Here is a 13,433-nt window from a genome sequence, read left to right as displayed (position 1 = left end):
GTATAGAGGTCCTCGTTGAAATTCAAAGATGGTCATCTCAAATATTGCTGTTCACAATCCCTACGTTGTTTTCTTCCTACAAATTTGAGCATAGATAGTTGGCGTCTTTAAAGCTAAGTATATTTCATTGGACCACAAAATAAATCCTAGGGATCACTCAAAAATTCACTCAAAAATGTTTATTGAACACCTACTGAAACTTCGGCTATTGTCCTAGGCACAGGGGATACAAAATGAAATAAGATCTAGTCCACAAACATTCAAGTGACTCACAATCCAGGGAAAAAAGATAGCTGCCTGCCCCTCTCATCTGGGCAGAGAGGATGGGGCAAGAAAGGCTTCCCTAAGCTGACGGTATGTTTGCTTAGTCCTAAAGATCCAACTGTGTTAATCTAGCCATGACATTTTTACATGACTCAATTTTCCTTTGATTTTCTTTTCCTTTCCACGATGGGGATAAATCTATTGTGATAAAAAGTTACACATAAAGACATCCTTAAGAAATTAAAAAAAAAATCTTCTTCTAGATAAGCAGCAGGAACTTAGTAGGACTCACTTTTCTTTTTCCCTTATTTATATAGTTTATGTTAAAATCATACATATTTCTCCCATAATGGAGCTTGAAATCAAATATTTAACCATGCTTTTCTGGGTGTTATTTTTGAATATGTCTTAGAACCCTTTTATCTGGAATTTGTCATGCCCAACCTTGCTCCAAGGATGTCCTCTATGAAAGCATGGACTCACCTCAGGGGAAAAAAAAAAAAAAAGCATTTTTAATTTGACTCCAAAAATTTTGACATAATTTATTATTAACTTGCTTATTTTTTTTTTTTAATTTTTTTTTTCAACGTTTTTTATTTATTTTTGGGACAGAGAGAGACAGAGCATGAACGGGGAGGGGCAGAGAGAGAGGGAGACACAGAATCGGAAACAGGCTCCAGACTCCGAGCCATCAGCCCAGAGCCTGACGCGGGGCTCGAACTCACGGACCGCGAGATCGTGACCTGGCTGAAGTCGGACGCTTAACCAACTGCGCCACCCAGGCGCCCCTTAACTTGCTTATTTTTAATTTTTTAGAGAGAGAACACAAGCAGGAGAGAGGGTCAGAGAGAGAGAGAGAGAGAGAGAGAGAGAGAGAGAGAGAATCCTAAGCAGGTTCCATGCTCAGTGTGAAGCCTGAGGTGGGGTTCAATCCCACGGCCTTGGGATCATGACCTGGGCTGAAATCAAGAGTCAGAGGCTCAACCAACTGAGCCTCCCAGGCACCCCTGACATAAATTTAAATATTAATAAATCATATAATTCTAAAATGTAAATACTCACATTTAAAAAAATATGGGCTCCAAACAGCAAAGAAAATACATGGACAACCTCTTCTGTGGGAGGAATTTGTATTATTCTTTCTTCTTGAACTCATACATTAATTACACTATCTCTATAGAACCGATCATTTGTTAGTCTGCTTTACAACAGAACTATATTTAGAAATTAGTTGACATTTGAAAATTTCCTATGATTATAAGGCTTCTATGAAAAATTTTTCTGATTTCAGTCATCTTTACAATTGTGATTAATCTATAGTTTATGAAAAAACATAAATATATTGCAACATTTTCTAAAGAATAATTTTTAAAAAGTGAAACCTTATTGCAAAATTTTCACTTAATATAAAGCTTTTTCTTAATAGGAAAATTTCATAACTGTTAGAAAGTCCACTGTAAAAAAAAAAAAAATGAGGAAACATAGTTGTTTAAATCTATGGTTCCCTGGAAACCTTGACAAGTCTGTGAATACCTCCAGAGGAAAATGTAGCCCAGTCCTAACTATTCTGAAATTTCCAATGTGATTTTCTTCCCTGAGAATACCATTTTGAAGAGTGATTTTAAACTGTCAAACATAGGAGATATATGAGATTTTCAGAACTGATATATTATTATTGTCTGCCTTTTTAATTCTACTTTGATTTAAACTCTAAAATTAATTAGTTTTTAAAAAGCAGTGTTTGTTTTGGCATTTGTCAATTTTTTATCACTGTTTCTTGCATCTCATTCTTTCCTTTTCAGCATAATTTCCAAGATACAAATAGAAGTCATTCCCTCTTTTTGGAAGAGGGGAGTCAGGGTGGAGAAGAGACTGGAATCCACTGCACTTTTTTTAGCAAAATAATACATTAACTAAAAATAAACAATGCATAACCTTCTCCCAGAAAAGATAGAGACTGTTAATGATATACAGCTTTGACGTTACTTAAAGCATGTTTTGCTATGCTTTTTGTGTGGTCCACATACGCAGACATACATGCACAGTGTGAGTATAACATAAATTTACTTTCTTCTGTAGTTTTGCAGTAAGTCTAATAATTTAGAGTGAGTTGAGTATTCTTATTGAATATATGCCAGTCACCTGTAGTTTTACAAAAGGATAACATTTTCTCTCTGTCTTCCTTTTTCTCTCTCTGTAAATTTCTGTCATTCTCAACTTGCTCAGAAAGATTAAGCAGTAGAAATCTAAAGTTTAGAAAATCTGCTTCAAAAGAGAATACTTCTTTACTATTATAGAGTTAATTGTTATTCCCTAGGGGTTGGGGAGAGAAGGTTTGTAAAGGTTTATATGCATTGCCTAACACAGAATATTGATTACTCAACCATGCTGGATAATGTGTGATATTAGCCTTAGACTGCAGAAAAATAATGCAAGCAGATGGACATAAACCTATTAAAAAAACAAATAAAACACAGTTCAAATTCTTTCCAATTTCAGTGAATAATTCATATTATTTATAATGTTTCATACATTGTTAAATATACAAATATCATAAATGATACTAAAACATTGCAGTGCACCTACTATTAAAGGTTACCAGTAGCTAATACTTTTTTCCAGCTCAGAGGGCAGAAGATTTAAATGCCATGAGGAGCTAAAATGATCCATATCGCTATGGTTATGAGCCTTGAAACTTAGAGTGTGCACCTTAAAATCAATTTCAAAGTTTCCAAGGAAACCAATGAAGACATTTCAAGACAAGATTAATGTGATTTGCAAATCAAAATCCACTTAAGACTGTTGTCACAGCATTATGAGTTAATTGGTGCTTGCCACATTTTTTTAGAAAGCCAGAAAAAGATCTTATATTCATAAATCCAGCAATAACTGAGACAGCAGCCCTCAGTTTCTTCTCTGCTTCGTTAACATAATATATTTTGAATACAATGAAGAATACATAAAAGAGTCCTTTGTTATGAACTCAGATTCTGTAAAACCTTAAAAAAAGAGAATAAGAGCATCAAAAAGCCCACAAATCTGTGGGGATGTGCAAAAGAGTAAGAGAGAAAACTACTGATTGAGTAAACATTTATGACTGATGCTCTGCTAGGTGTAAAATGCGACTTGATTTTGAGATCCCATTATATTGATGAGGAAACTGAAATTCAAAAAGTTAAGTCACTGACACAAGGCCACAGCTAGTAAATGCTGAGTGAGGATATGAAGCAGTGTTTCTGGTTCCCAAACTCATGGTCTTCCCAGTGCATCATGCAGAAACAATGGTAAGTGAAGTGCAACGTGTTCAGGGTCCTCGCGGAAGTTCTAAGGTGTGGAGTTCAAGTCCAGAGCTGATGTATGTCTGAGACAAAGAGCTAGAGGTGAGAGAAAGGTCATACTGGAGGTATGTTACCTCTCCTTGACTGCTGGCGGATGTGGATTAGGGACCGTCTCTCACTTACCGTTGTTCCTGCCACTGCATGAGCACAAGGCCTTGCACACCCCTAAATGCTCAGTATTTGTTGAATTGCATTGACATAATTGGTTGTGTCAGGTGTGAAATAAAACTAATTTGTGAAAATGTCACCTGGGGCTTTGAATCTTTAACTTCTAATTTCCCAGTGTCCATCTAACCTGCCATCTGGCATGGTCCTGCTACTTATATTGTGACACAGACTTCAGGTGGGAAGTCCTCTGTGTCTGTGTTCACTACAGTGGCCTGAGGCATACACATGCTACATGGGACCAGGATCTCTAAGCAAATGTTTATAAAGTTTACCCCAAGTTTGTGCTGGTTGTGGAACTATTCACTTTGATATCTCATTGTGTTTCTGTGTGACTGTGCTTTGGAAAGACTGCCAGTATCTCATTAAATGTCTTCTCAAGGTACTGCACGAGCCGTTGTGCAGGATTGAACCTCCAAAGTGCACTCAGCAATTGCTAAGTAGTGTCCTAGTGATTCCATTCCCAGAATTCACTCCTGACACATTTTATCTTAAGGGTCTTTTCATCGGGTGGTTTGAACAGAGAATTGCAATAGTCAGCTAGGCAGTGGAATTCGGGTTCTCTCTATAAACTAAGCAGAGTTACTCAGCTGGCAACATATGTCTAAAACAGAAATATGTTTCGGAAGGGTTTGCAACAACAACAACAACAACAACAACAACAACAACAACAAAAAGAAGAGTTTGCAAGCCTTGTCCTCTGCTTCCCTGCCACCCCAAGGAAAAAGCCTGAGGTATAGCCTGAAACTTGACAAATACCACAGTGATCTGGGAGTACAATGTGTTATCACTTTTATTATAACAGTTGGGAGCCAGCCAAGGCTTTATAAAGAAACCATAAAGCAACAGCAGGAGTTTGGGCAGCCTTAGAAAAATATTTCTTGGCTTAAAGAGAAACTTCTTAACAAGAATCTGACACCTCTAACTTAGCATGAAAGCACAGACCAGGTCAATCACAGAAAATTCAGCTTGCCAGAATTTGTTCCATAGCAATAATAGAAACACAATGGCAGAGCACATTTAGTATATACTTGGTAGCCTGAGAACAGTTGCAACCATTTAAGACTAAGTTATTGAAATTTTTTATTGGATGCTCTGCTAAATAGGGCTTCAGCTATCTTCCTACTTATCTCACTTTATAGTGTGTTCTAAATTTGGACAATAATGAGGGGTATGACCTTGGCCTGGTAAGTCCTGCCACTCTCTGGAGCTCAGTTGCCTCATCGTTAGCTGAGACCATTGAATTGAATCATTTCTCAGGCTCCCTCCAGCTCTGACATTCCATGGCTGGAGGAGGTCATGGTCTAACACTGACAGTAGCATTCTGGGGTAGGGAAGAGTTTTAGTGCATACAGCCCCTACACCCACAGAAAATTCAGATCCTGGCCAGGGTCCTCAGGTTTTCTCTCTTGTTTCACTTTCCAGGGTTCTCATGACAGCCTTTGCCTAATGCGATTTAAAACAGTCTAGAGGTGCCTGGGTGGCTCAGTCGGTTAAGCATCTGACTTTGGCTCAGGTCATGATCTTTCAGTCTGTGAGTTCGAGCCCTGCATCGGGATCTGTCCTGACAGCTCAGAGCCTGAAGCCTGCTTCAGATTCTGTGTCTCCCTCTGCCTCTGCCCCTTCCCCCACTTGTGCTCTGTCTCTCTCTAAAACATAAAAAGACATTAAAAATTTTTTAAAAAATCTAAATCTCCCTTCTGTTAACAGAATGTAGAAGCAAAATACTAAAAGTCCCCCCACCCCCTCTTTGCTCAAGAGGAATGTAAAAACAGATATGCAAATCCCCCTTTAAGCAGGTACTTAAAATTTTTTTAAAGTTTATTTTGAAAGAGAGAAAGAAATTGTGCACCTGAGCATGGGAGGGGCAGAGGAATAGACGGAGAGAAAGAATCCCAAGCAGGCTCCATGCTGTGCTGTCAATGCAGAGCCTAATATTGGGCTTGATCTCACAAACCATGATATCGTGACCTGAGCCCAAACCACAAGATTTGGAAGCTTAACCAACTGAGCCACCCAGGTGCCCCTAAGCAGGTTTTAATTAAGGGATTTTTTTTTCTTTTGGCAAATCACATGGACTTAGAAGTACTGTTATGTTTGTTGTTTCAGCTCATGTTACAAAAAACCTCTGTTATCCAACCAGAGAATCACACAGTGTAGACTATTTACCACTCAGGCATAAAAGTTCTGCCTCTAATTTCCCAGGTTAACATTTCAAAGTAAGACTGAAAACTAAGTGAGCTATAATAGTCTGTTTTCCACCCCCGCCACTCAATACTCAAACAATGAAAAAAATAATACCTCTCCTGCTGATATGCTTATTAACCAAAACTGTCTTTTCAGCTTTAATTGCTAGACCTGAGAAAATTGAGTCTTCATGAAATAGTACTTCTAATTCATACAATCCAGGAATATTAATATTTATTCAAATTGTAAATGATCTTGCCTACAGTCTTCTGTATTTTTTTTAACTTTCATTTTCATTCTTTGATCTTCAAAAAGTCTGCATGGGGAGTCCAGATCATTTTTGTTTTCATCACTGCCATGGTGACTAGCTATTTTTTGCTTACTAAGACGTTAAATGAAATAAATGTACTTCCTGTTGTTATTATGCCTAAATATAATGGGATGTTTTGCTTGTAACCTGACACCATCAAAGCTCCCTACCTTCTTCCCATTCCACCTCCACCTAGGGGTGCCTGGGTGGCTCAGTCTGTTAAGCATCCGACTTTGGCTCAGGTCATGATCTTGTGGTTCATGGGTTCGAGCCCTGCATCTGGCTCTGTGCTGACAGCCTGGAGCCTCCTTCAGATTCTGTGTTTCCCTCTCTCTCTGCCCCTCCCCTGCTCATGTTCTGTCTATCCCTCTCAAAAATAAATAAACATTAAAAAAAAAAGAGGTCCACTTCAACCAGAATGTTTCCATCCTGATTCAGATCCCAAAACATAATAACCACAATTACAATTTCCTAAGTGCTTCCATTGTGTCACTTGAAGAAAGACACCTGATTGTGTGAGTCAAGTGATTCACAAGGAAGCTAGAAGGTGTCCTCAGTGAACTGGTATTAGGAGAAGTTGTTAATTCAAACAAACCCCTACAGCTGTGTTTGTCAATGCAAGGCCTGCAGTGCACTGCTCCAGGGATCCTGAGGGCTGTAAAGGACGCAGTGATGCAAGTATTCCTTCAGTTTGCATCAGGAAATATCAGGCAAAAAGGTTACGTTAAAATCTGGAATGCAGAAACTGAAATCAGCTAGTGAATAGAACTTACTGAGGCTTCTAATGCAGACTTTGCTGAGAAGTCTGTCACACGATACTTGGCCAGAACGTTGCAAAGCTTTGAACACACATATCCATGGATAATTGAGATTCCAATCATTTTCCAGGAGAATATTTTATCATTACTGAAGCCCCAGTGTTGTTTTCAGTTGGGCATGATTTTCAGTGACTGATGTCCATGGCTTTATTTTTTATTTTTTTATTTTTTGAGATGGATCTGTTATTTAATTAGGTTCTTTGTAAGAAATTTAGAACACCAATTTGTGAGGGTAAACTCCATTCGTGAGAGCAAACACAGAGCGGAGGTAGCCCTGAAGCTGAGGAACGGCTTTGATTTTTGGCAGAATTTGCGAGTCCACAGCTTTCTGATCAACCTTGCGCTGCTCTGGAATCTCATATTTCTCTTTCTCCGTGTCGAAGATCTCACCTTCCTGGTGTCTGGGCTTATGCAGCTGCTTCTTCTTAAAGTAAGCATCAGTGAGGTGTTTGGGGATTTTCACATTGCTGATATCAATTTTGGTGGAGGTGGCAATGACAAATTTCTGGTGTGTTCTACGCAGAGGAACTCGATTAAGGGACAGAGGTCCAGTCACAAGTAGCAAGCCACTGCTCAGTTGCTTCAGGAAAACCACTCTCTTGCCTCTGTGGCGCCCAGTGAGGATGATCAAAATGGTCCCAGGAGTGATGCTAGCTCGCAGTTTCCTCACATGCTGACTAAAAGGTTTTTTGCCGTGGCTCAACAGCTTCCGAGGCACATCTTCAGTGGGATAATACGTAGGCATTTTGCGAAGTTTAACCACTCGGGTACCACCATTCTTGTCACCACCAACTGGTTTTGTGACAGTAGCAAGAACCTTCTCCTTCTTTTTCTTTTCAATCCTGGATTTAGCTGCTGAATACTTCCTCCTGTACATGGCCTTTCTCGAATACATAGCCGATCGGGAATATCTGCCAATTCCTCTGACTAGGACAGGGTTTCGGCTGCAGTGGGGCTTCCCCTTCTTTGGCGTTTTAGCCTTGAGGTTACCCTTCTTAACCTTGCCACCAGCATCAGCCTTCTTGGCTTCAGGTTTCTTCTCCTTAGCATCCAGCTTCTCAGCTTTTTCGCCTGCCATCTTGCAAGATGGGAAAGCTCCATGGCTTTAAATAATTCAACATTAATGCTTATCTTACGTCATCATCATCCACTTAGATTGTTCCGAACTGTTTAGTTAATCCCATGATGCATATTTGTATCAGTGGCATTCCTAGACAATAAGCTTCCAATAATTTCACAGGTAAATAGCACACATACATTACAGTTCATATATGAGGGATCCATACTCCTTTTTTTCTGAAATAGATACACCTATTTCGTAATTTTTCCTATACAGTGCCACCTTATGGTCATTTTTTTCCTACCTAAAACGTACGTGGGTAAGATAATGGAGACATTATCTTTTACCCTACCTAAATGTGCCATAATAGAGTGGTTGAAATTCAGCTGTAAATTATAGCATAGATAGATGAGAAAATGATTTCCTAAACAGCATTGCCCATTAAGGATCAGTATTCTAGAGAGGGAGAGGTGCTAGATTCTGGACTGAGAAAGGAATACTCTGCTCATTCCTATTGTCTTTTGGACAAGAAGCTAACCACCTGTGACAGATGTATTGCTCACCCTACTGTAATGCCTCTCTGTTCACTGAAGCTTCCCCTTATTTTCCAAATAAATCCCACTTTCATAGTGAAGGCCATGCCACTGACCCTGCAACACCATTTCCATCCAGTGAGTAGGCTCACTCTTTACCTCTTTTCTCTCTTCCCTTATTTATCCATTCATCTCTGTTCCTTTTTCCCACTCCATTGCCAAGTAGTTGAGAAAGCAGTCCCAGCTGCCCAGTTTCCTCACTGCCCATTCCCTTGTTGGAATCTGATCTCCACATCCTTTTCTCATTCCCTTTTGCTGGCTCCTCTTCTGGCAATTTCTCCGTACATGTTGATATTCTCGAAATTCTGACCTGGTCCTTCTCTTTGTTTCACTCTGCATGTCCTTCCTGAATGATCTTGTCCACAACCATGCCTTGAATTACATTGTAGACACCGAGGACTCAAAAATCTTCCCATCTGATGCTGACTTCTCTCCTTTACTCCTCTACTGCAGAATTACATTGGCAGCTGCATACTGACCATGTGTGGCTAAACATCCAGCTAGTTGTAAATCTTGTAAACACCACCATGGTATGCAAATCTGAGAAACTCTCATGCTGACTGGACCATGAAAGTAAGGCAAGTGTGGTAGGGCTTTATGGGAAAAGCATAAAACTCAGAAATCCTGGCTCCAATCCTGGCTGTGTCGTTTTTAGCACATAGGGAAGACTCTTTATCTCTCTGGCTCTTTTTTTTTTTTTTTCCATCTGTTGACTATGGCTAATGACATCTTGAAGATTTTTTTGTGAGGGATTAAATCAGATAATGCACGTAAAGATGCGATATAAGCTGTGAACTCTTATTCAAATGTCTGATATACTATTATTTGAAATGCTGTTGGATAAACAGGGATATCCATTTAAAGCGAAACAAAATGTTGGGGCGCCTGGGTGGCTCAGTCGGTTAAGGGTCCGACTTCGGCTCAGGTCACAATCTCGCGGTCCGTGAGTTCGAGCCCCGCGTCAGGCTCTGTGCTGACGGTCAGAGCCTGGAGCCTGTTTCAGATTCTGTGTCTCCCTCTCTCTCTGACCCTCCTCCGTTCATGCTCTGTCTCTCTCTGTCTCAAAAATAAATAAACGTTAAAAAAAATTAAAAAAAAAATAAAGTGAAACAAAATGTAAAACCACCAGGAATGCAAATATCAAACTAATCTGACTTGGCAGGGGCGCTTGGGTGGCTCAGTCGGTTAAGTCCAACTTTGGCCTAGGTCATGATCTCGCCGGTCCCGAGTTTGAGTCCCCCCATTAGGCTCCGTGCTGACAGCTCAGAGCTTGGAGCCTGCTTCAGATTCTGTGTTGCTCTCTCTCTCTCTCTGCTCCTCCCGCATGCACACACACACACACACTCTCTCTCTCTCTCTCAAAAATAAACATTAAAAATAATTAATCTGACTTGGTAAGCTAAATAAATATTGACTGCATGGCTTCCAAATATTAGTGTACATCTGGAAGTGCTTATTGATGCCAATTCTTGGGTTGGCATCTTAGATTTCATTGGTTGGGAAAGAGGCCAGGTTTCTGCATTTTAAAATTATCCCAGTTGATACTGATAAGTTAGGGCCATACATTGAGAAAGAGTGAAATATTAGGCACTTGAGAGACTACAGGTCCCCAAAACTCCATTCTAGTGACTTGCAAAGGCATCCAGACTAATCCCCTATTAGGAAGCATTTTGATTATTTCATATTATAATGGATTTCAAGGCTTCCAAATTTGGGCTTTGTACACAGAGCAATCATCCATCACCCACCCCCAATACATATACACAAACATACACATGTATATTTACATATGTGTATCATAGACTGATTAATGGAAAAATTTTTCCTCGTAATATGTGAATAAATAATAATGTAAAGACACAAAATAATGCAGACATTAATTAGGCAGTTAAAAGTTGAATATGCATTGCTATAAAATATCAAATGTGTTTCTCTTTTTCTTGTCATACTGTTGATTGTGGGTGGCATAAAGACAAGACTACAAGCCAGCAGAGGCCAGGGAATTGCTAAGGAAGGGCCAAACCAGAAACCAGTAGATAATGCAAGTCATTAGGCATGAGTCTTCTCAACAGATACGCTTCACTATTTGGACAAACAAGCATCAAGAGATTTCCAAGCTGGTGGCTCAGTTAATATGTGAAGTTCTTTTCAGTACAACAGGGAGCATTTCTAGAGTTGAGATTAGAACTAGAGATGCATTTCAAAAATACTAATAGAGTCTTAATTTTATTTTGTAGATACCATGTTTAGGGATGTTTAAATTTTCCATTTGGATAACTATATGTGTATTGTATGTAGGCATGATACACGTATACATATAATACACTCAAACGTGTGTGTGATATTCACACACATATGTAAATGTATATATGTACATGTCAATATAAGTTAAGAGAGTAAATCAGGTGTCTTAATTTTTGCCAAAGTCAGGTAAAAGTCAACTGTTTAGTGGCTTACTTTTTTTTTTTATCAGTAAGTTTCGTGTCTTGAAATGACGAAATGTGGGACATTTAAAATTTTTTTTTTAACGTTTTATTTTTGAGACAGAGAGAGACAGAGCATGAACGGGGGAGGGTCACAGAGAGAGGGAGACACAGAATCCGAAACAGGCTCCAGGCTCTGAGCTGTCAGCACAGAGCCCGACGTGGGGCTCGAACTCGCGGACTGCGAGATCATGACCTGAGCCGAAGTCGGACGCTCAACCGACTGAGCCACCCAGGCGCCCCTGTGTGGGACATTTTATAAAGGAGGAGAATGATTTGTGCCAATATATATATTCTAAAGATGTCATAAATTCTTTACTTCTTTTTAATTAAAAGTCTTGGATGATGAGTTAATTCTCACATTATACTGGGTAAATGTGTTTTGTTTTTAGGACATGGTTTGTTGTTTTTTGTTTTGGCTAAACTAGTTCAGGGTGAATATTTAATTTACAAAATAGATTATAATACCAATACTACCCTTTATAACTATAGTCATAAAAATACAGTATAGCTTTTCTTTTTTGTTAACAGAGATGCATGGGTGTTCATCAATTCTACAAATTAGAAGATTGCTGCAATTTAGCTGAATCAGTGGAGATTTTTACTTTTTTAATTTTGTGTTTTAAAATTTTAATTATCCCAGAGCCTCTGTAATTTTGAATGATGATGTGACATTCTTAGTGGGGTGTGATGTTTTATCTTTCTTTCCAGATGCATCTCTGAACTTGTGCCAGGGCACATTAATTTGCAAGTGACCACTGATCATGATAGCTTTGGGGAAAACATGTCAGAACATTAACATGTTAATTCTGTTCATCACAGGTTTATGGTGGAATGGATATAAAGTTTAAAAACATGCAAGGATTATTAGAATTCAGTTGAGATGCACTCTTTGTTTGTCTACCCTTTTATCAAGGTCTGCCAACTTTGTGTGCCAGGTTCCTCTCTTTTTCCATTCTAGGCCACTTCCAAAGCCACAGGGAAATCAAGAGGAAAATAACAGCCTCAAATTTTCCATGACTCTGATGGTTGGACTTCAGACACTCTCCAAAGGCCAGGGGAAAGGGAGAACACATGGAAAAGATACAACCAACTTTGTTTCCCACTTCTCTCAGATGTTGATTGAGAGATGATCCCATAATGAAATATTGAAGATAAAATGAAATAAAAGCAGAAACAAAATAGACAAAAACAACTTGCTTAGTAGTGATTTGTTCTTCCTTTCCCCTATAAAAATCTTCTCTCTGGTTTCTGGCCCAGCTGTAAACAGCTTGGAAATCGTTATTCCCATCTATCCTCACAAAACTTTAAAAAGCTGAATAAAGTAAAAACCAACAGTTTCTTCCTAGATCCATCAGAGAATGGAGACCAGAGGGCAAACCACTGTCTCTAAACTAGAGAGGCAGACAGGCATATACAGAAAATCAGGACTCACTGGAGCAGAAGCCCAAAAGCAGAAACCTCCATCTGGGGTAGGAAAATTAAAACTGTTAACTGACTTATTGCTGGAAGCTCAGTATGAACAAGCTAGAACATTAAAAACTCCAGGGGACTGGGGACATCACCCATTTGTGAATTTTACCTCCAGGAGCCCTACCAGCTTCTCCCAGTGAAGATCTGAGAAAAATTCCCTCATGCTTCCAACAAGAAAAGGGAAATAGCAACCATTTTGAAATACACCCAGAACATTTTGTTCTTTTTAGCAAAGCTTTTCTCAGGCAAAACTATATTACAGTGCCTAATAAACTGGGGTTATATCTGAGTCTAAACTACCTGGGGGGAAGGGAAATACCAATTCCAGCCCAGTCTTGTCTGCTTCCTGGGGATAAACAAATAACCAATTTAAGCCCCTTATACTGTTCCTATGTCACTTAAGGGGGGAGGAAGGGGGCCGGGGAGATCATCTCAAACAGCCAAGGAGCATCTGTGAAGGTCGCAGCTCAGGGGCACAATAAAAGACTGAGATCTAATCATTGGACTATATACTGCTTCCCTTCCCACACTTACACACAACTTCCTCCGCATTGATAAAAGGTTCCTGTATAAAAGAAGCAGCAAATGTAAAAATCAAAACAAAACAAAACAAAACTCATGTCTCAGACCTTATGTCAGAAGAAATATCTAAGGAAACCCAAATACAATAGGGGAGCCAAAAACAAATACACCAGAGGAAAATACAGCCTCCAAAACCTATAGCTACAGAAACAGGGGACGC

General features: G+C 39.3%; 2 protein-coding genes across 10 annotated transcripts in view; both read right to left on the bottom strand.

Annotated features, from left to right (window-relative positions):
* The window catches only part of RGS7 (regulator of G protein signaling 7), a 516,651-nt gene that overhangs the window by 108,450 nt on the left and 394,768 nt on the right, over window positions 1-13,433 (bottom strand). The window lies entirely within an intron of this gene.
* On the bottom strand, window positions 7,264-8,190 carry LOC131496075 (large ribosomal subunit protein eL6-like). Its single transcript, XM_058701259.1, has one exon. It carries the CDS (start codon window positions 8,158-8,160, stop codon window positions 7,294-7,296), a length of 867 nt encoding a protein of 288 aa, XP_058557242.1. The 5' UTR covers window positions 8,161-8,190; the 3' UTR covers window positions 7,264-7,293.

The sequence above is a fragment of the Neofelis nebulosa genome, chromosome 15 (genome assembly GCF_028018385.1).
Source record: "Neofelis nebulosa isolate mNeoNeb1 chromosome 15, mNeoNeb1.pri, whole genome shotgun sequence".
NCBI lineage: Eukaryota > Metazoa > Chordata > Mammalia > Carnivora > Felidae > Neofelis > Neofelis nebulosa.
This window is presented reverse-complemented; position numbering and strand designations above follow the sequence as displayed.